The sequence below is a fragment of the Apodemus sylvaticus genome, chromosome 5 (assembly GCF_947179515.1).
Source record: "Apodemus sylvaticus chromosome 5, mApoSyl1.1, whole genome shotgun sequence".
Taxonomy (NCBI): Eukaryota; Metazoa; Chordata; class Mammalia; order Rodentia; family Muridae; genus Apodemus; species Apodemus sylvaticus.
Genome location: NC_067476.1, coordinates 137,840,001 through 137,863,481, shown reverse-complemented (window position 1 = coordinate 137,863,481; position 23,481 = coordinate 137,840,001). Strand labels below are relative to the sequence as shown.

General features: G+C 48.9%; 1 protein-coding gene across 1 annotated transcript; it reads right to left on the bottom strand.

Annotated features, from left to right (window-relative positions):
* Window positions 1-1,956: 1,956 nt before the first annotated feature.
* C5H20orf96 (chromosome 5 C20orf96 homolog) lies at window positions 1,957-20,513 on the bottom strand. The gene is made up of 12 exons (XM_052183914.1): window positions 20,451-20,513; window positions 20,213-20,361; window positions 19,992-20,040; window positions 19,343-19,442; window positions 13,833-13,948; window positions 7,860-8,018; window positions 5,942-6,041; window positions 4,760-4,917; window positions 4,579-4,680; window positions 4,370-4,456; window positions 3,708-3,826; window positions 1,957-2,205 (listed from the first exon to the last, which is right to left on the bottom strand). Exons 2-12 carry the CDS (start codon window positions 20,221-20,223, stop codon window positions 2,145-2,147), a joined length of 1,062 nt encoding a protein of 353 aa, XP_052039874.1. The 5' UTR covers window positions 20,224-20,361; window positions 20,451-20,513; the 3' UTR covers window positions 1,957-2,144.
* Window positions 20,514-23,481: the final 2,968 nt, after the last annotated feature.

Here is a 23,481-nt window from a genome sequence, read left to right as displayed (position 1 = left end):
TCTAGAGACAAAGCTTGAGAATTGTGGCCAGGTTTATGGAAAATATCAAGTAATGAACTTGAGTGTCAACTGTGTAGCTTTTCAGACATGTGTTGAAGGTGAAGGCTGATTTCTTCTTCCTGTTTTTTAGAAAGAGCAGGCAAGGAGACCGGGGGAAGAACTCTGAGCCAAAAAGGACCCAGGACTCGATTCTGGACATAGCTTCTCTGTCTTAAGCTGGTTCAAGCTGTTACAGCAACAAAGTGCTTGGGACTCTGTCACTTATATGAACAGACATTTGCATCTTGAAGTCTAGAGGCTTTGAGGGACAAAATAAAGGTGGCAGCAGGCGGTAGGTATCTTTAAGGATCAGCACTCTGCCTCCGAGGGGATCCCTCTGCGTGCATCCTCCTGAGGGCTAGACAAGCCCTGTCTGCCCATGGCAGGACAACAAAAAGCAGTGAGTGAGCTCATTTCAGCGGACCTTCTGAAGGGTGCTCACCCCCAAAAGGCCTCACCTCCTAGATTGCACAGGGGGATTAAGTTTTGACATGGATTTTGGAGTCAGAATCATTCAAACCACAGCACCACCCCAGTCAGTGGTGAAGGAGCTAAGATTAGGAATCCTGTCCACCTTAGCTGAGCTCCTGGCTGCCCATGGCGAAGGCTGGCTGCCTCTGCCAGACTGGCCTGATGACTTCAGGAAAAACAAACTTTTACTTCATCTTTCATTTATTCATCTACAAAATGGAAGTCACAGCAATGCCTGCCCCTTAGGGGTGTCCTCATGGGGACTTTGTGCACTCGAATATGCAAAGCAGGGTGATTTCTATTTAAAAGATTTTATAGTGTGTCCAATATTGTCCATTTGAAGAGCCAAATGATTCTGGAGAATGTCTCCTGGCTGATGTTAGGTCACGAGCTCTGCTCCTCCCTCCACCCCGAGGAGAGCTTGCGACCAGTACTAACCCAGTCTGCTCTCCACCCCAGACTGGCTCAAAATGGGATGCAAGCACTAAAAGCAGGCCACGCTCCGGTTCAGAGCAACGACAGCGCCCCTCTCTTGTCGCATGGGATCTGTACGAAGAAGCCTCAACCCCAGGAAGATGCTAATGCTGGCACACAGGAAAGCCACAGGAAGTGCTGACCCTTGGAGAACACAGTAGAGAGAAAAGGGATCCCAGTGGTATTCTTTGATTTCTGATGGAAGTTCCTATGGACTCGCCATAGTCCCACAGCCTTGCTGCTAATTTAAGGTAATTATACTGTTATCTGAAACCAAGTGTCTTGAAGCACAAAATGGATCTGGGAGTGGTCAGAAGCACTCTAGCTCCCGGGAGGTCATGGGTGAGGTGTCCGGTGTCAGAACTGAGTGTCAAGAACCCTCTGCCCTTTGACAGTCCTCAGCTCCTTCCTCTGTCCTCTGTCCAGCTGTGGCACTGACCTGGGCAGTTCCAGCCTCCCGGCTCCTGGGTGAGTTCCAGACAGAACAGTAGTTCCGAGTTGAGCAGAGAAGTCTGGAGCTTTGGCACTTGTGCTGTCTGTCACTTGGAGGCAGAGGTGGCTTGCTTTGGGGGATTGGCTCTTAGCAGATGAGAGACTGCTGTATCCTGCTGTAGATGGCTCTGCCCACAGCCTGAGTTCGGGCCATATATGCATATGAGGGAGGAGCAAGGCATGGCCAGAGGAGAGATGGCCGTCAACCCTGGAGACCCAGAATGCTCGCAGCTGAATGAATCGCAAGGAGCCTCTCTTCCGCTTTGGCGCTGGCCCCGACTGCTCTCCACTCCCAACTGCAAGGGAAACTGAGCTCCCGCTGGACCAAGGGGAAGCCACGGCGATGAGGAGAGCAGTTACAGCCCTTCTCCCAGATGCCATCAGCACAGCACCTAACCCTGAGCCTAGGTCAAAGGCCGTTGCCATGACATAGCCAGGAAAGCTTGGGTGGGCCCCATAGACCAGCACCAAGCACACACAAACACAACTTTATTGGCACCAAGGAACAAGTAGGCTGGACTGGGAATTCCTGCCTAGTCCAAGCAGCAAGGGAGAGGGGGAAAGAAGGGCTGTGGGTCAGATTCATAACAGAGATTCCATCTTGTAAGTCAACAGCTGGGACCCCTAGTGCTCAGGAGGGGAGAGGAGCACCACTGCTGCCCCCTCCTCTAGAAGGAGAACAGCTCCTGTGCAGGAATGTTGAGCTCAACAGCCATGTCTGGGGTGCACCTGGAAGGAAGCAGAAAAGAAGACTGTGAGGGGGTCAGCGAGGGACGCCAGGATTAGGAGCAGAGGGGACACACCTCCAGTCTCATTATAATACTGGTGTTTACTGGGGTGGCATCATCCTAAAACATAGCCTGCAGTCACCCAGGCAAGCATGTGCAAGTGCACCCACACATTCAAACACACACACACACACACACACACACACACACACACACACGAAGTCTAAGTAGGAAGGAACTTAATTTGACAGAAGTAAGGAACAGGAACTCATGTCGCTGTTCTATCCTCAGGGAGTCTTTCTCGACTGCCCCAGACCCACTGCCCTGAAACAAACTCTCAGCGGCTCCATGCTCAGAACTCAGATCTCCTAATTATCTTTTCCTCCTCTTGGCTCCGTGGCGGCAGAGCCATGGGTTGCTCTCATTCATGGGCTCCCTGGTATTTCGAAAACTCAAAAGAAGGAAGAGGAAGGAAGAAGGGAGATGGGGAAGGTTGCCGTGGAGACAGCCAACCAGCAACAGCCAAGCACATGGTGGCCAGGACTACCCTGTAAGTCAAGCTGCCACCACGTTCTGCTCGCTGTGCCCGCCTCGGCCTGCAAAACATCCTCACACCTTTGGGGACTGATGGTGGCCGAGGGAGGCGGGAGGGAGGGCAGCGAGGCCATCGGCTGAGTATCCAGCCACTCCTCCCAACCAGTCACATGTGGCTCCAGGGTCTTAGGGAGAAGACAGACTCCACAGATTGAGGAAGCATGGAGATCAAGGGCTGTATGACACATCCACAGAGAGCTATCGCCCATTCTGCATGCAGGCTTCCCAGTGTGGCTACTTTGGGTTCACACATAATCCTGTCAGTGACCCCCTCATCCAGGCTCTGTGAGGAAGCCCAGTAAACACATTGGTTTCCTGGGAGGAGCTTTGGTGGAATTGAACCTTGCTTAACACCCCTCCCTCCTGGAAGGAAAGTCTCTGATCCCAGCATTCAGGAGGCCTAAGGGGGTGGGGGGGGTCAAAAATTGAAGCCAGCGTAAGCTACAAAGCGAGATTCCATCTCAAAGCACAAAAGGTGGTCGGACGAAACAGAAGGCCTGAGAGACAGGGAGACAAATGGGGAAACTCTGCCATCACACAAGGTCCCAAGGCAGCCTTGTGAAGAGGCCTGGCCTGTTCCCCACCCTACCATCTGGCCCTACCATAGAGCCTAATCCTGGGGAAAGCAGACCAAGGGTTAATTTTGAATGGAAAGACACTCTCCTTTGCGGGCACAGAACCCTGCCAGGCAAAAAAAGATGCCCTTTCCACCCTTGTCCCTGTGTCTTCTCTGGAACCAACCACCTGGTTCAGCCACACCAGAAATGGGAGGAAAGCCACTTCTAGGCTAGCGGCAGAGCGTGGCACGCCCAGGCCTTCTCCCTGCATGCCTAGGGTTTTGCCACCTCCCCTAACTGGCATCCTTAGAACTGGTCTGTTCGGCCTAGCATAGCAGCCAAAACGACATACTTGGGTCTCTGAAGCAGAACATCCTTAAAAACGGCCTCTCGCGGGCTCCAGACGTCTGCACTCATCTGCTCCACCTCCGAGAGTAATATGGGAATCTCTTCCTTCAGTTGTGCAATAAGCTGAGGGAAAGACACAGAAAGGAGTGTGAAGTCCAAGCCCAGGCCCAATCGGAGAAGCAGCCAATGACCACTCCACCCAGGATCTCACACGGCTGATGTCTCTCTCTCTCTCTCCCTCCAAAGCAAGGCTAATCTCTCCTCCCACTCCTCATTTTACCTGCGGGAACCTGGAAGTCCCACCTCTTCTGCCCAACCTTTGGTCGCACACATCTTTACTGATTGATCAAAAACCAGTTGGGGATCAGGATATCCAGCGTTTATGCGCAGATTCCAGATTAGATCAAAGCATTAGGACCACTCTCTACAGTGCAGGGCAGTGGTTAGCACAGAGGACGATGCGAATGGGTCATGGCCAGCAATGGTGGTCACAAGGCAGGGCGGGGCCAGCACGCATCCCCTTTGAGGTTAATGATGACTGACAACAACGGCTCAGTCAAGGAAGCAGGCCAACGCCGGAGCAGGGCCCCTCCTGAGGACCAGGTGAGCAGAAGGCAAGGCCCACCTGCTCCCTCCTAGAGGCCATGACCTTCCTGCTGACCTCACCTCTCTGAACCAGACCATGCACCTCTGCAGGCGCCGGCTGTCCCGGGTCTTCAGCAGAAGTCTGTTCTCATGGGGTTTCTGGGTATTCTATGGAAAAAAAAAGAGAGAGAGAAGTCTGTTTCTAGGCACCCCAGGCAGGAGTGAATGGGAGATTCCCAGGGCACCAGAGCCGAGGACAGGGAAGCTAGGAGGGCCAGGCCAGCACTCACCACCACCAGAGACTTCAGGATTCTCCTCTTCTTCTCTTGAATTATGTTGGAAAAAAATGCCAAGACAGTTTCCCGCATCTCCTTAAGGTTGTCCAGCTCGTCCTGGGGGCATCAGCAGAGGGGCTCGTCCACCACTCCACATTCCACGTAGTCCAGGCATCAGGGCCAGGGGCTCCCTTACCTGCTGGCTGTCCTTTGCCTGCTGCACCTGGCGTTTATGGTTGGAGATCTGCACCAACCTGATGGGATACTCATGGTCCATGTAGGTACTCAGGAAATTCACCTCCTCGCTGGCCTTCTGGATCTCAGAGTTCAGCTTTTCCACCTCCCACTGAAGGCCTGGGGAGGGGTGGCATGAGGGAGAGGCAGTTAAAAGGGCGGATGTCTGGGACTTCCTTCAGAGGACCTTGCCAGGAGACCCGGAGAACCCAGCTGCCCCTGACCAACAGGCCAGGATCAGGGCTGAGGCGTGGCCACACAAGTTAGGAGACAGTGAAAACTGAAGGTGCGAGAGTCTGAGGCCTCAGAAAAGAGAAACGAAAAGGTATAAGATCCCTGACTGTCCAGCTCTGAGGACTGCTAAGTGGACCTCATGCTCCCAAGGAAGCAAGAGCAGAGACAACACTGGGGCCCAAGACATGATCCTTGGCAGGATTCAAACAAAGTCGACCAGACGTACGGCTCATACCTATAATCCCAGCACCAAAGAGGCGAAGGTAGGGAGACTACTGAGAATTCAAGGCAAGCCTGGGCTACAAAGTGAGTTGCAAACCAGCCTGAGCTACAGGGTGAGACCTTGTCTCAAAAATGCAAATGAATAAAAGATAATGTCTCGGCTTCCTTTCTCCATGGAGGGGATCCTCAGTGTCTTAGATTTCCTGGCACAAGCCCCCTGACATAATACATACATACATACGTACATACATATATACATACGCATGGGCACCCTCAGTATCTATCCTGCTCACAGAAGGGGGAAAAAATGTACATTCTAGAACAACGGAAGCCAGATGACCTGGGTCCCAGCCACTCCCTCCAGAGAGACCCTGATGGGAAACCAGGCTAGGCCTAGATTCCAGCTCCTGGCCACAGAGCCTACAGCAGGTACTTCCTCTCACGCAGCTTCAGAGTCCTCATCAGCACAATGAGAGGAAAGTCCCTGCATCCAGAGGTCACAGTGAGCGCACAGCCCCAGTGGACACACAGGCCTGAGAAACCCTGAGTGCTCTTTGTTTTTTGTAAGCTGCGTGCTCTAAATCTCAACAACGTGCTCTCCCTAGAAGGCAGCACAGGGGCTCAGAAAGGCGGTCAAGGGGCTGCCCCCCCCCAGCCCACAGATGAGGCCCAGGAGGTCGCCCCTTACTGTTTGTCTTGCTCTCCTCCTCCTCCTTCCACTCCTCGAGCTCAGACCTCAGCTGCTGCACCCGCTTCTTGTTTGAGTACTCCAGGATGTCGATGATATTCTACAGGAGGGGTACCGTCAGCTCACCCCCAGCCTCCGCTGGCTCTCCAGCTCACAGTGGGTCATGGCCACGGAGCAGTTCCACAACCCCACTCCCAGGCCCAGCCACCTGATGAGAGCTATGACCTCCCATTCGAACCTCCATTGGACCCCTTACCATGGCTGAAAAGACTCTTAACTATCTGGCCTGGGGCAGACTTATGTTTCCCAGTCCCTCTCCCGCCGTGCTGCCCAGCCATCCGTAGTGACTGTAGCTCCTTATGCCTCCTTTACTCCCTCTCACCCCATGTCTGGGATGCCTGTTTCCTCTGCCTGCAGTACCCATCCATCCAACCTCTACCAGTTCACCCCTCTGCAGACTTCAGCTCAAGGATGGCTTTCCCCAGGAAGTCTTCCTGATGCTCCGATGTCTAAGTCAGAGGTCCCCTTGGGGATCCCCAAATCTCCTCGAGTACAGCACATGCCCAATGCTAACTGCAACTTACTGTGACCCCACTAGAGGGAAGGTTTCATGTAGACAAGGTGTCACATAATGGCTGTTCCCAAGGGCCCATAGGTGTGTACAGGATAGTCTAAGCCTCAGCACCATGGTACAAAGCCAGGAGAGATGTTGTGCTTTTATAATTCTAGTACTGGGGATATAGAGACAGGCAGATCCCTGAGGCACACTGTCCAGCCAACATAGCATAATACACAAGCCTCGGGTTCCAGGGAGAGACCCTGTCTCAATAAAGAAGATGGACAACTCCTGATGAACACCACCACCTAATGGCTTTCACATGCAAGGGTGTGTGTGTGTGTGTGTGTGTGTGTGTGTGTATGTGCAAGAAGTTTCTTTTTTTTTAAAGATTTATTAAATGTTAAGTACACTGTAGCTGTCTTCAGACACCCCAGAAGAGGGTATCAGATCTCTTTACGTGGTTGTGAGCCACCATGTGGTTGCTGGGATTTGAACTCATGACCTTCAGAAGAGTAGTCAGTGCTCTTAATCGCTGAGCCATCTCTCCAGGCCCCAGAAGTTTCCATGGGTCAAAGAACTGTGTGGCTTTGCTCTCTATTAAAACTGAACTATGTCCATCAAAGTGTCTTAGGTGTAAGACACAGGACAGGACCTCAGCCTCTCAAGAGGACCGATGTACCCCCACAAGACAGCAGCACTCTCTCCATGCACACAGAGGAAAGGCATATAAGGACATGGTCAGAAGATGGCCATCTTCAAAATAGGAGAACTTCATCATAGCAGAGTGGGCTCTAGACAGTGCTGTTACCCCCACAGCCAGTAACAGTGGATTCAATCCACCGTGCTTCCTAAAAACAATGATACCAGGGCAAGAAAGGCTCAGGTCCTGGGGAAAGACTGCCTGGGCTCAGATCCTGCCTCTGATTCTTGCTCTCTGGGTAGCTTGGAGCAAGTTCCCTAGCCTTACGCTTTCCATCTGTAAAATAAAGGCAAGAAGAGTGCCAGCCCTGTCAGGCTGTTGTGAGATATACATACATATAAGCATACACACACACACATATGTACACATATATGACTGTACAAAAACATTTGGTGTCTCACTCCAGACACCTGGCAGACAGTGGTGGTGGTAGTAACAGCATCAAATACTTTCTACTACACAAGTGTCGGTGTGACGGCTACAACTTCCCTTTTGAGGTGAGTGTTATTGTGATCCATTCCACCAAGCTCTATACACAGGTAAACCCTGGCTAAGTAAGTGGCGGGTGAAAGGAGGCGGGAAGTGCAGACGCTCAAAGAAGCCAGCAGAGGGCGCGCCTTCGCGGGAAGGAGGCGGGCAGAGGGGCGGCGACAGCTCACCCTGAGGACGCTCTGCTGCTGCAGCATTTCCCGCACGCTCAAGGCCATGCTCTTCTCAGTGTCCAAGATGGCCTTGATCAGCTCCTGGTTGAGCTTGCTGAGGTAACCTTCGTGGCTGTAGAGCTCCTGGAGCGAGGTCCGCTGGTTTCGAAGCATCGACTACGGATACAGGGCAAGGGCAGGGAGTAAAATCACCCAAACCATCTGGCGCCTGAAGATCCTCCTGGCCTTATGACCTTCCATAGTAAATGCTGTTCCCCATGCTCTTTATGTCAGAGCACCTGGAAATGGAGCTGCTAAATGGGTTACCTTTGACCAACTAAGCTTCTACCCATCCCCACCCTCCCCGCCCCATCGCCACATCTCTGAGGCTAGAGTGTTTGTTGGTGGCTCTTCACCATCTAATTAACTGACATTCAGTGGACAAGGAAATGCCCAATTCCCGAAGACCTCTTAGAATCAATGAAAATCACAAATACACACACACACACACACACACAAGATAATGGCCCAGTTTAAGTAAGAAGACAGCAGAGGTGACAGGCTAGGTCTAGACTAGCAGCAGGTATTGGGGAGAACTCCCACAATTCCATCCATATAACTCACCCCCATGGAAAGCGAGTCGGAAGGGATAAGCGACTTGCCCAAGGTTGCCCACAGTGGTACATAGGATCATTAATGTTAATAGTTAAGAATGAATAATAGTAATAACAACAAATGGCCTACTGGACATGAGGGCAGGCAAGTGCTATGATCTGCTCTACAGAGGACATGTGGAATCATCCCCCGGAGGTGTTAAGCAGCGCTATCACACAGCCCAGAAGTGATAATACTGAGACCGGGAAGCCAGACTTCAGAGTCTTGGTGTCTGTCCTTCCATTATCCTACCTCAAGAATTCAGCAGGATTCATGCTACAAAACGCCCATCCAGTGGTGGCACAGGTTGAATCAGGAGGATCACCTGGCCAATCAGGCCAATGTGAGTGACAGAAAATAGCCTGTCTCAGAAAAGAAGTGGCCGCAGCGTGAGTCGGAGTCGGAGTCGGATTCGGACTGGGCTCTCCCGGGTCTGCCACTTGCCATCCCGGGGACCCTGAACGAGTTAATTGACCTCAAATAACTCACTGGTGCTCATTTGGAGCAGCTAATGGCTAACTGCTGCTTCAGAGAACTGCCGCTTAGAAACAAGATAACATCTTTACCATGGCCACGGGGGCAACGCTGGCCAGCTCGGCGTGTGCCCAGCAGACAGCAGCTGAGATTGGTCGCTTTGCCGCTATCCCCCGAGTCCCATCCCGGCTGCATGCTCTCCTCTCTCTTCCTGTGGTCACCTGACTCCCGCATCTGTCCTGGCCTTCAGCTTCAGTGTGCTGCACTTGACAACAAGACTGGAGCAAGTGCGTTGTGGCTGCCGTGTGCTGGCGCCGGGTCTGGCACTCGCATTACCTCATAGCATCCTGGGAGACAGGAGCTATTATTAGTCTCACTTTATAGAAGTTCAGTTTCCATAGTGGGCACAAGGTCATGCAGAGCAGAGCTGTTGTCTGTGGGTGGCCACTAGCCACTCCAGGTTTTGCCCCCACATTTCTAGACCCCTGAATCCAGAAATCCCTTGTTTAAAAAAAAAACACCACTCTCACGTCCCTGGGGACACTAAGCCTGAACACACACTGACATCCCCCACCACATGCACACCACTTCCAGTGACTCTGAGAAATAAGATTTTATGACCTCTGCTCTGGAAATTGATTTATCTAAGGGCAAATCTAATGTGTCTCCTGCCTGACCTTGACCTCAATGTGCAATCGTGCAATTACAATATATAGCTATGTCTCCTCTCCCGGCCACTTCCACTGAGGACTCCCGCCCACATGAGGCCTTATCAACTTGTTGGTCTCCTTCCAGCCGCAAATCACAGCAGGAGGGCAGACTGTATCTGTGCTCGGAGCTCCGAGTAGACGCTAGATCAATTAAGACTCTTCTATGGGGCTTTTAACTCATCGATCTGTGTGTCTCAAGTGAAGTTTAAGCCCTATATCTATACCCTATTCATGGCTGTATATCCAACACCCATACAGTGCCCTTCACGAGGCGCTAACAAGCTGTAAACACCCTCCCCCAGCTGTCTCCCACACTACTTCTCTACTCCTTAGCAGACCTGTCTAAAATGGCCTCCAACATTTTCCCCTGGGCCCCTTCAGCCTCCAACTGTCCTCTTGGTTTCCTCATACTTGCATTACCACATGCTTCCTTGATATTGCTAATTTAATCTTCAGGTTGAGGGGGGGTTGTTGTTTTGTTGTTGTTGCTGCTGTTGTTGTTGTTTGAGACAGGTTTGGTACTCTCATTCTGTAGTCTAAGTCAGCCTTGAAGTCACCATGCAACCTGGGCAGTCCTCTTGCCTCCGGATGCTGGGATTACAAGCATGAGCTACCATGTGCTCTGGCTTATCACGTCATGTTTTATATATGTTTAATCACTTGTCTCCCCAGGCCAGAGCCCAGCCCTGGTCTGTCTCTGAACTCGGAACAGGGCCTGGCACACAGCAGGTGTTCCGTCAGGGCCTGCTGACTGCCTGATGGACCGCTTACAAAAGACGACCTGAAGAACGGCTGAGGAGCACAGTTTACAGCAACAATGTTCACGTCCACACTGTGTACCAAATGATACCACATAAACTCTCCTACAGTCAAGATAAAAAGAATATCAGAAATAGATCTTCCTACAAATGATCGACCCATTGAAGCCATCCAACGAAATGGTGGACTGGAGGGAAAAGCAGTTTCAAAGCAAAGATGTTTTTCCTCTTTATTTTCTTTCTGTATTTTATGTATTTGTTTATTAATTGTCTATGAGTACACTATAGCTGTCTTCAAACACACCAGAAGAGGGCATCAGATCCCATTACAGATGGTTGTGAGTACAGATGTGGTTACTGGAAACTGAACTCGGGACCTCAGGAAGAGCAGTCAGTGCTCTTAACCTCTGAGCCATCTCTCCGGCCCCCTCTGTATTTTTACTTTTGAGACAGATTCTCATCATTTAACCCTTCCTGGTCTGGAACTCAGCATGTTCAAGGTCACCCTCTACTATCTATATAGCGAGTTAAAGCAAGGTAGGCTACAGGAGACCAGTTTGCTGTTTTCTTTATTTGGTTGGTTGGTTGGTTGGTTGGTTGGGTTTTTTTTTTTTTAACCTTTAAAATGTGGTCCAAATGACTACAGAAGCCATAAAAACAATGTGTAAGAAGGCTGGGTATGGTGGCGCACACCTGCACTCCAGCACTCTCGGGGCAGAGATAGGATTGTGAGTTCAAGGCTAGCCTAGGTTACTCAGACCTGCCTCAGAAAGTTAAATAAAGGAGCTGGAGAGATGGTTCAGCAGTTAAGAGCACTGACTGTTCTTCCAGAGGTCCTGAGTTCAATTCCCAGCAACCACATGGTAGCTCACAACCAACTGTAATGGGATCCAATGCCTTCTTCTGGTGTGTGTCTGAGGACAGTTACAATGTATAAATAAAAATAAATAAATCTTAAAAAAAAAAAAAAAGGAAGTGTAGTGGCTATTCCTGGTTGTCAACTTGACTATATCCTGAATGAACTACAATCTAGAATTGGAAGGCTCACCTATGATCCTAATCTGGAGGCTCAGAGATATAAGTTTCTGACCTGAATCTTAGCATGAAGATCTTGAAGCATAGTGGCTATGAATTCCAGAAGATTAAGACAAGATCTCGAGTTCAAGACCACCTGGGATTAAAGGCAGGGAGGCACGCGCCTTTAATCTGGGCCACACCCTCTGCTAGAGACCTACAGCTTTTAATCTGGGCTACACCCTCTGCTGGAGATCTATATAACGACATTGGAAGAAGGAAAATTTACTCACTCTTCCTTGCCTGCTTGCCTCGTGGGACTGAGCAACTGCTAGATCCTTGGACTTCCATCCACAGCTGCTGCTGCCCATTTTGAGGGAGTTGGACTATAGACTGTAAGTCATTGACAAATTCCCTAACTATATAGAGACTGCCCATACATTCTGTGACTCTAGAGAACCCAAACTAATACAGAACCTGGTACTAGGAGTGGGGTATTCCTGTGACAACCTGACATGTTTTGGGGAGGACTGTGGAAGGACTTTGGAACTTTGAACTGGAAAAGCCATTAGGATATTAAGAGCTCTGTGTAAAGTTCTGCAGGAGCTTGGAAGACAATGTTAAGAACAATGCAGAAGATGGAGACCTGACTTGTGAAATTTCAGAGGGACGAGTAAAGACTCTTATCAGGGCCATGTTTGATTGTGAAGATTCTGTGGTTTTGGTTAGCTGGGGCTGAAGAATCAGCTGTGATTAACAAGATACCAGAACCACTAAATCAAACCTTTGTGTTACTGGGACTATTGATGCTAGTTAGCTGGAGCTAAGAAATTAGTGGTGATTAAGAAGAAACCAGCATCACTGAGGTGAAATCTTCTGGGAAGTGTTTTCTGAGAGCACAGAGGCTGTGTTCCAGAGATAGCCACAGTTGTATTTTGTGCTGTGGCTGGACTTGGTACTGTGTAAGAGTCACCCAGATGGTACTGGTTTTGAAGGCATGAAGGGGTCATGAAGAGCAGCTGAGGCCCTTGGCAGAGTGAGAGGCCATGGAAGGCCATTGGTGAAGGTGCAGCCTCAGTTGCAATTGACAGCCCAGGACTTGAAGGGGTCATGCATAGGAGCAGAGGCTTGTCACCATGAAGAGAGCCTATGAGAGGCTATTGGTGAAGCCTAATTACAGTGGAAGATAGCAGTATTTTGGAGATGCCAGTACCATGAGATGACCACCAAGAACAGCAGCAGCAGTGGAGTACAGGCAGCTGGAGCCTAGAAGACAAGTTGTGTGCTACAAAGGGCAGAGCTGGAGAAGTGACCCAAGCCCTTGGAGGAGCCCAGAAGATCGTGAGTTGGATCCCAGACATTGGACATTTGGAGTTTGAGTTTTGCTTTTGGTTGTGACTGTGCCCTGATATGTTTCCATCTTGAAGGAAGAAAGTATTTTAGTGGAGTCCACAGTTAAGAGACTTTGAATTTTAAAGATATTGGACATTTTAAAGTGATTGAACTTTTAATATGTAAAGGCTGTGGGACTTTCAAAGTAATTTAGATCTTGGGGATGAATAAGAAAGTAAGGGTTGAGACTTAATAGTGATGTGTTTGTGTGTCAAGCTGACAAAGGTTCAATTGTACTGGCTGGTTTTGTGGTCAACTTGACACAGGCTGGAGTTATCACAGAGAAAGGAGCTTCAGTTGGGGAAGTGCCTCCATGAGATCCAGCTGTGGGGCATTTTCTGAATTAGTGATCAAGGGGGAGGGCCCCTTGTGGGTGGTACCATCCCTGGGCTGATGTTCTTGGGTTCTATAAGAGAGCAGGCTGAGCAAGCCAGGGGAAGCAAGCCAGTAAGGAACATCTCTTTGCATCAGCTCCTGCTTCCAACCCTGCTTGAGTTCCAGTCCAGACTTCCTTTTGTGGCGAACAGCAGTGCAGAAGTGTAAGCTGAATAAACCCTTTCCTCCCCAACTTGTTTCTTGGTCATGATGTTTGTGTAGGAATAGAAACCCTGACTAAGACAGGAAGATAAATATAAATAAATAAATAAATAAATAAATAAATAAATAAATAAATAAAAGCATGACAGGAACATGGTTGGCTACAGCGGCATCCACTCTGTGGAGGTTTTGGAAGTATGCTCCCTGCTCCACGAGGGCCAATGTACTGCCAACACTGAGACAAGCCACTGGCTTCCGTCTCTAACGCAGAGAAGGAAAGAAAATCTGTTTTCTGGATGTGTGACCTGGTACAAGTTATTTCTTCCCTCCCCCCCCCCCCAAAAAAAATGCTTAAGCGTGTCCATGGGCTTGCCGTATCATGTACATTGACTGGTGCTACCTCAGCGCTGCCTCGGTCATGGAGCTGTGTGTCCATCCTGGGCCTCTCTTACCCTCATCAGCCGGACCTTGGCCTGCACTTTCCCATGGTGCGTTTGGTCCCTTCTCCGAAGTCCTCGAGAAGTCTTTGTGGTATTTGCCATCTCTACAGAGACCTGGGACTGTGCCACTGAGGACAAACGGGAAAGGGTAGAGAGGGTGAGGGTGGATACAGGCCTCGACCAGGTCCCGGAGACTGCGATAGGCCCCGACCCCAGGCCCCCTCATTACAGATTTACCATGTGGCCCAGACCAAGGATGAAACTGCTGCCCACAGCCTGGGCCTTGATATAGGGAGGGACAAGGCCAGGAGAATGCAGTGATGTGGAGATGTGAGAGGGAGGGCCAGCAAGGGCAGACAGCCAGGGATGGGACCTCTCCCCCAAGCCAGCCACACTCTCAACCAAAACGGAAGTTGAGAACCACCCGGCTACACTCATCCCTACCACAGCCAGGCATGGTGGTACTCTCCTTTAATCCCACTTGGGAGGCAGAGACAGGAAGACCTCTGTGAGTAGCAGACAGCCAGGACTACAAAGAGAGACCAATAAAATAAAGTGCACCGCCCCCACTGTTTCTCCAGCCCTGACACAGATGAGCAGCAAGAGGAGATGGAGGACACAGTGCCAGACAAACCCAGGTCCTCGCTCTCCCCATCTGGCTGGTGAGGCGGGAAGGACTTTCTAGTATCTCTGTCACCTGGAAGGCCAGGTGGTCTCTTGTCCCTCAGTCTCTCCTGTATGATGTGAACAGCCGTGCATGCCTCATAAGTGGGTCAGGAAGGTTGGGTGTCACTTCACCCTAAGGTGCCTGACTTGGGACCTGCCACATCTTCAGGACTGGATACATACTGCCTAGTTACTAGGCAACTAATGATCACTACAGCTATGCAGAACTCCAACCGGCCACCTCTGTGATGCTATAAGAGGCATTTCCAACAGTGGCGAGCAGATGCTTGGAGGCATGCTGGGGATATTATAGCTCAGTTGATGCAGTGCTGGCCCGGCCTGCACAGAGCCCTGAATTTAATCCTTAGTACTGTAGAAACTGGCCATGGAGGTCACAGCACTCAGGTGGTTGAAGCTGGAGGATCAACAAATTAAAGGACACTTAGGCTGCAAAGGAAGGAAGGGAGGTTGGAATGGAGGGAGAAACCATGCTTCCTGTCAGATGATTCTGTACCAACCGCAACCACCACTCAACCGCTTGTCTCCAGACACAGTCTCTGCCAACATCCCTACTCCACGTCAACCATACTAAGTATTGAACAGATCAAGATCCTTAACTCTGGGAAATTTTAGTATTAAGTGCTGAAATATATGAGATAATAATATTATATATATGCTAACTACAGGAATTTTTTTGTTTGGATTTTTGTTTTTCAAGACAGGGTTTCTATGTATAGCCCTAGCTGTCCTGGAGCTCACTCTGTAGACCAGGCTAGCCTCGAACTCAGAAATCACCTGCCTCTGACTCACAGGCGTGCACCACCACCACCCGGCTCTTTTTTTCTTTCTCTCTCTCTTGAGCGTGTGTATGTGTGTGTGTGTGTGTGTGTGTCTGTGTGTGTAGATTGTTGAGACAGGGTCTTGGACAAGCTACATATCCAAGATAGCTTTCTCCTAATCCTCTGGCAGGATAGGATCTGCCTCTCACTTGAGATCACTGGGATCACAGACGTGTTAAGCTAAACTATTGGGACTTTAGAAGAATACAAGATTACTCACATGTACAAGTCTGATGTCAGATATACAGAATTATTGAGCTTTTGTTTGTAATTTGTTGGATTTTTTTTTGCATGTGCAGCTGCGTTGGCATGTGTGGGGACGGGTGTATGTGCAGGTGCATGTATGTGAGCATGCACGAGGAGGCAAAGGTTGACATCAGCTGTTACCCTCATTGGCCCCACCACCACCTTACTACAGTGAGGCACATGCTCTCCCCTGAACCCAGAGCTCACCGATCCAGCCAGTCTGGATAGCCAGCTACAGAGACAGCAGACCACTAGGGCCTGCTGGCTTCCAGCCTAGTTGAGAAAACTTGTTCCCCAGGTTCAGGGAGAGACCCTGCTTCAGAAGGGTAGGCGGAGTGTGACAGAGGACACCTAACACATACTCTTCCATGTTTGCACACAGCTGTTTGCATCGGCCCACACATTCATGCACACACACACAAAATTCATAATCATCTTTTTTAGAAAATGATACTGAGTTGTGTGGGAGTGCCGCGTGTATCTCATCATTTGAGTGGGATGTCTTTCTACAAACCACCAGCCATTGCTGTGGTGCCTGTCCCAGTTTTTCTTTACCAGCATGGGGTGTTGTATGACTTTTCCTCTGGGCATATGGACAAACAGTTGTCCATCCCACATAGGCACTGATGACAAACCAAAGGAATGATTCTGCCCAATTCTACCTTAGGGAACCAGTAAGTTTATTGGGGCCACTTACAGGAGTATGGGGCTGGGGGTCACAGGAGCGTGAGTAACTCAAAGCCCACCCCAGCGTGGGTGACAACCCATGAAGCTGCATACCATAGCATATGTGTAGGAGGTCAGGGACAACCTTATGAAGGAGCTTCTCTCCTCAGACCACGTTGGGCCTAGGCACTGAACTCGGGCCATCAGACTTCTTGGAGAGCACGGCAACTGCTTGAGCCATCTTGCTAACCCCCCTCCAGGTTTGTTTTATTTTAATGAATTCTGGTATGCCTATTTTTCCTCCCTGGATTGAGCTGTTAGCATAACATGTAATAAATTCCACACTTAGTCATATCATAGGCTTTGTGGGGGCTTGAATATGCTTGCCCCATGGGAGGTGGCACTATTAGGAAGTGTGTTGCTGTATAGGTGGGTTTTGAGATCTACTGGTGTTCAAGTTCTACCCAGTACAGAAAGATTCTCTTCCTGGCTGCTTTCAGATCAAGATATAGAACTCTTAGCTCTTCCACCTTCAGATCTGCCTGAATGATGCCCTGCTTCCCACCATGAGGAAAATGGACTGGACCTCTAAAACTGTAAGCCAGCCCCAGTTAAATGTTTGCCTTTATAAGAGTTGCCTTGGTCAAGCCGGGCGGTGGTGGCACACGCCTATAATCCCAACACTCTGGGAAGCAGAGGCAGGCGGATTTCTGAGTTCGAGGCCAGCCTGGTTTACAGAGTGAGTTCCAGGACAGCCAGGGCTACACAGAGAAACTCTGTATTGGAAAAAAAAACAAATCCAAAAAAACAAAACAAACAAACAAACAAAGAGTTGCCTTGGTCATGGTGTCTCTTCACAGCAATGGAAACTCTAGCCAAGACAGGCCCCAACGATGTTTTTATATTCTGCCTTTTTCTAAAAGTTGTACGATTTGTGTTTCATTTTTCTCTCACTTTATGCTTTTATTTTAAGTTTTTTTCATTTATATTACGTGTGTGTGTGTGTGTGTGTGTGTGTGTGTGTGTGTGATTATCTGTCTTTGTACCACACATATGCCATGTACCAGGAGGCCAGAAGATAGGGTCAGATCCCCTGGAACTAAAGCTACAACTAAAGTTACATGTAGTTGTGAGTTGTCTATTGTATGTGCTGGGAACCAGGCCCAGGCAATCTGGAAGAGCAGCAAATGTTCTTAACCACTGAGCTACCTCTTCTGCCTCCCTCTCTTTGCTTTGTATTTTAAGACTGAGTCTTGCTAAGTTGCCCTGGAAAGCCTATAACTGACAATCTTCCTACAAACTCTCAGGGAGTTAGAATTAGAGGGCTGTGCCACCAGGCTAGCTTGGCCAACTGACTTTTTAAAATATACACACACTATTTCTCATCTACTCTGAGAAATGCATAATGTGTGTCTATCATGTCCACTCCCTCCCCCTCCCCACAACTGCTTCCAACTTCAACTTCATGCCTTTATAATTACTAATTACTGCTACCCATATATGCATGGGTGTGGGGCCATCCACTGAAGCACAGACAACCTCCAAGAGTACCAGGCAAGCAAGTAGTCCACAGACATACATGCAGGCAAAACAGCAATACATATAAGATAAAAATAATAAAAAAAAAATCAAAGAGATGGAATGGGGTGCAGCTTGGTAGTTGTGGACCTGTGTCACCATGCCCATTTTCACATGAGTACTGGAGATCTGAACTCAGGTCCTAATGCTTACATAGCAAACACAATACTCACTCAGCCCCACCCCTACCCTAGCACATCTTCAAATAAGGAATGCTCCAAAATAGCTGTTATTTAGTTTAGACTTGGTGTCAGAGGCAGGAGGATTTCTGTGACCAGACACTTTTTTTTTCCCCGAGACAGGGTTTTTCTCTGTATAGCCCTGGCTGTCCTGGAACTCACTCTGTAGACCAGGCTGGCCTCAAACTCAGAAATCCACCTGCCTCTGCCTCCCAAGTGCTGAGATTAAAGGCGTGCACCACCACTGCCCAGCCCAGACACATTATTCTAACCAAGTCTAGCCACTCGACTAGGGTTACTTGAAGGAGTAGGAGTTAAGGGTTACTTACAGGAGCATAGATGGCATTCATGACTCATCGGCAGCTGTATCCCCAAAGCCCACCCAAGCATGGGTGAAAATTCACAAACGCTGCATTCCTGGAGCTCCTTGCTTGCAAACAGCTCTGCCTTACCTCTCGGGGCAGCTAGAGGAGGGCCTATGGCTTTTGTTTAGGGAATATCTTGAGCCTAATAACTTTCCTTTACTTCCTGAGCCCTGTTAATTTCCTTTACTTCCTGAGCCCTGTTAATTTCCTTTACTTCCTGAGCCCTATTAATTTCCTTTACTTCTCCCTCCAGAGTCGGGAATGCTTCTATGAGGAGGAAACAGCTACACAACCCAGGGACAGCTCTTCGAAGCTCAAGTTGCCATTCAGCTCATTAGCTACTGCCTCAGCCCCTGAATGCTGAGGGATTATGTATGTGCACCGTCTTGACTAGCCCACAGTCCTTTTTCACAGTGAAGATATTTAAGGCTCAGAAAAATGAAAGACTCTTCCAAAGTGAGTGAATAGCACTGCCAAGATGCTAACCCACATTTGCCCAAGCCAAGACCTAGAATTTCCCAGGAAAGGTTAGCGATGATATGCTAAGATGATCCTATACATTCCCTCAGACTGCAACCCTCCTGGACACAGAGCTAGACAGTTCCCAGCTTCCCAGTCAGGGATGGTCATGTGACAGGAGTTACAGCTCCTGGGAGGAATACAGGTGGTTTGTGTCACTTCAGGTCTGAGTCCTCTGTTCCTCCTCTCTCTTCAGTCTCTGCCAGCTGAGGTCCTCAAGGACTTACCACACATTAGATCTATGGGGTGATGGAGCCTACATGCCTGAATCACTCACTGTATAGAGCAGACCTCACTTCTACAAATGCATTGCTGGGAAATGAATTTCCATATCAATACCTGAAAATTAAAGGCTATTTGTTATACCAGTTAGCCTACCATAATGAATGGTGTGTCTAAGACCAAAAGCAACCACTATAGCTTATCCCCGGCATCCACAATTGCTCCCAAGAGCCTCTGCCCACCTGGTTGGATTTTAGTCAGACTCTTCGTTTTGCTTTTGCTGTGGCCTTTGGCTTGTCGGAGAGGAGGCAGAGTAGATGGCTTCAAGCTCTTTTCTGACCCCTGCCAGGGAACACAATGCCACCATATAGAGCACAGTCACCCACAGGGTTGATGGGTTCAACTCCAACCTGGTGTTTGAGGGGATCCATATCCTAAAGTGACCTGAACTCTAATGTGAACCTCATGATACAATCCCTGAGTTGGTGCAAGAATTCTGAGAAGTATTTATAAGGCCTGCAGTGGCTCCGTGAGCACTAGTCAATGCTTTTGTCTGTTTTTACTAGGCAGCCAGAACCAAGGCTTCGAGGTACTAAGAATCTGAAGAAACAGAAAGCAAGACCCACCACTCTCTGGCAACCGGAGCAACAGTGCAGAAGCAGTTTGATTCACCCTTATGTTCTGGTTAGGTAATGAGTGGCCTTAAGTGGGGGTTGAAGGCTTGCTCCAATGGCAGTGCTGGGCTTGGCATTCAGTCCCAGAGTGCATCGTACTGTTCTCACCATGGGAGTGGAAGGCAGGTAGAACACAGGGTCGTGGAGAGCCTCCCCCACACCCCCACCCACCCACCCACACAACAGTCTGCCCTACCCTTTCCCGAACTCAACTCACCGGTACTTGAAACTTCTGCCCTGAGAATTGAGTTTTAGAGGAGGTGCGTCTGGAAAGAGTTGAGGGTGGGTGGGAGAACTTCCATTATCCCCAGCCCAAGCAGGGATCCCTCAGCCCCACTTTACCAAAGCACTCCAGGAGCTGGAGCGGGAAAGCAACGGTTGAGGGATGGCGTCCACGCATGCGCTTCCCCCATCTAAACCCCCAAGCTCTCTGCTTACTTCTGTGCCATTGCGGAAAAAAATCCAGATCCTCTGGGTACAGACTGTCTCCAGATACCGGTGAGGCTTCTGCCACCCCTGTCTCAGAATGGAGCCCAAGGAGACCAGGCTTTCCGCTAGCAGCGTCTGGTCTCCAAGGAAACGGCAACCTTGGAACACGGAGAGAGACAAACCTACCCAGTCAAACCGCAGAGGCCCCGCAGACTTCCCAACTTATTTTCAAACGTCTTTTCTTTACCTTGACTTTCATCCAACTTCCATCACTTGTTTCTCGTCCTCACTCCTGACTTTGCTTCCTATTTCATCAAGAACATCGTGGAGATTAGAAACCATGACAGGTTCATCTTACTGACTCCCCCATGCCCCGTCCCCACCCTCACCGCGACTCCTGCACATATACTTGTCTCCCGTATCCATGGATCAATCACCACCTGGGACCAGTTCCTAAACTTCCACTCCAAATTCCATACACTCCCATTCTCTCAAAGATATCTGACCAGAATGAAATCAAGGCAGCCCCTTTCCATCGTGTATGGGAGGGAGCCCCGCAGAGAGGAGAGAGGAGATGGGAGGGAGGAGTTAGGGGTACACATGATAGCGGTACATTCCATGTATCTCTGAAACCCTCAAAGGATAAATTGAGGGAGGGGACTAGGCATACACACACACACACACACACACACACACACACACACACACACACACGCTCCAACTAATTCAACAATGGCTGGTGTGTACAAAAAGTCCAAGAATCCACAAGTTGCTGGGTCCACGAGGCTGGATGTCTCAGCCGGTGCCAGAATCCCAAAGCAGACATTAATGCCAGTGAAGGAACAGATTTGCTAGCAAAGGGACAGCAAGCAGACAAAGAGCAAAAGCTTCCTCCTCCTCTGGGCTGCCAGCACAACTGTGTGGCCCAGATTAAAGGTGTGTGTCTTCCCTCCTCAAAACCCAGATTAGAAGTGGATCTTTCTACTTCAAATTAAGAAAAAAAAATACATATATATATATATCCCTCACTGGTGTGTCTCTGTTTTTGGATTTTAGTTAATTTCAGATGTAGTCAAACTGACAACTAAGAATAGCCGTCACAAAAAGACTACAATTTAAAGAACTGCAAAGAACAAATGATGTAAAAATCTCCACCGGGCGGTGGTGGAGCATGCCTGTAATCCCAGCACTCTGGGAGGCAGAGGCAGGTGGACCTCTGAGTTCGAGGCCAGCCTGGTCTACAGAGTGAGTTCCAAGACAGCCAGGGCTACACAGAGAAACCCTGTCTCGAAAAAGCCAAATCCAAAAAACAAAAAAAAACAAAACAAAACAAAAAAAAACAAAACAAAAAAAAATCTCTAAAACACCAACAGAAGGACGTTACTGTAGAACACTAGGGAAAAGCTCATAATTTTTTCCACCATCTATAAATAATAGGAACTAGGAGGACTGTTGGAGTTTGGAAGTCCCTACACAAACCATGCATACACCAATCTCAAAGAAGAATAGTTTATTGAACGCACACCATAATATTGGATGTGCAGGTTCACAAGAAGGAAAAATCTAAGGTGGTACCAGTCTGTCCTAAGGGTGCACTTTTCATATGAAAGACCAGGTGCAAAAATTCAAAGCAAGCAGTGAAGTGGTACAACATTTTTGGCTAACTAGACAAAGTATTATCAGCTAACCTTTAAGTTGATTGGTCCTGAGTGAAGTAAGAAGGATGATGGACAGGTGGGGGGGGGGGGGGCGCTGTTTGAGGGAGAATTTCAGAACACTGAGATAATGAGATGCCAAATCTTTTAAATTCAGACTCCCATTTTAGAGAACCTGACCTAAGTTTGAACTCAGGTAAACTAACAGGCTGGTACCTAGCATTAGTTTCCAAGTTGTCTCCCAACAAAACCTAGGCTAATCCCCAACAAGACCTGTGTCTCCAGGTTATTCCAACAAACCTGCACCCCCAGGTTACAAGCCCACCCCCTGCCTAATGCTACCAATACAGAGGGGAGCAGATGATATGACTCCCAGCACCAGTCAATTGTGTTCAAGGCCACAGCAGCTTTGGATGCTCGCACACTACTACCTGCTTGCTGCTCACTATATGGCCTTGCCCAGGGAGACATCTAGGGCTCCCCACCACCAAACCATCCTGCATGACAGCAGTGTATTGAGAAGGCCCTAGCTAGCTCAGATAGAATAAAGACCCTGTTGTGAGCTGCATCAGATTGGCTCTTGTCTGTTTTTGGGGGTGACCACTAACACTTCCCTGGCACTTCAAAAACAGAGTACGAAAGATTCAACCATAACTTTTGGCTTATTAGTAGCATTCTTCAGTGTCAGTTATGGATAATTACTTCTGGGAAGTGGAGTCTAAGAACATGAACTTAATTTCACCTTATGAGCAAAATGGAGACTGAATACAAAATGGTTACAGTTATGTTAAAAGGAGAAGGTCTTAACAGAGACATGGCAACACGATGCACTCCATAGATGGAGGCAGGGGGATCAAGGAGTTCAAGATCATCTGTATCTACAGAGTTGAGCTATGTGACCACATGAGATCCAGTCTCAAAAGGAGAGGGAGGGAGGGAGGGAGGGAGGGAGGGAGGGAGAGAATGTTTTAAATGGGATGCCCTCCATGGTAGACAAAAGAAACTGTTAAGAGGAAGAAAAAAAAAAAAAAAAAAAAACAGTGGCCAGGCAGTGGTGGCGCACGCCTTTAATCCCAGCACTTAGGAGGCAGAGGCAGGCAGATTTCTGAGTTCGAGGCCAGCTTAGTCTACAGAGTGAGTTCCAGGACAGCCAGGGCTCAAAAAACAAAAACAAAAACAAAACAGTGAACCTGGGTGTCCTAAATACCAAGGTATACCTGACAGCTCCTAGAGAAATGAAGGAATCACTGTGCCAACTGTCCCCATTTATAAGGCCTACTGTGCCACAGGAACTCACCAGTGCAAAGAAGTTAATATCTAATAAACCAGACAAGAGGCTGGCAGCCTACAGCCTGCAAAGGTGCTCTCAAGCCTGGCGACCTGAGCTCCATCCCTGATCACAAGGAAGAATGAGGAAATCAACTCCCAGAAGTCATCCTCTGACCATCACATAAGTGACACACACACACACACACACACACACACACCCACACACACACGAGTGGCCAAGGAGAAAGGGTCTATTTGTAGTTTGGGGAAAAGCTGTAAAGACTTTTTTGAAAAAAAAACATTATAGATCAAGCACAGACACACAGGATTTCAGTGGTTAGAAAGCTGTGACAT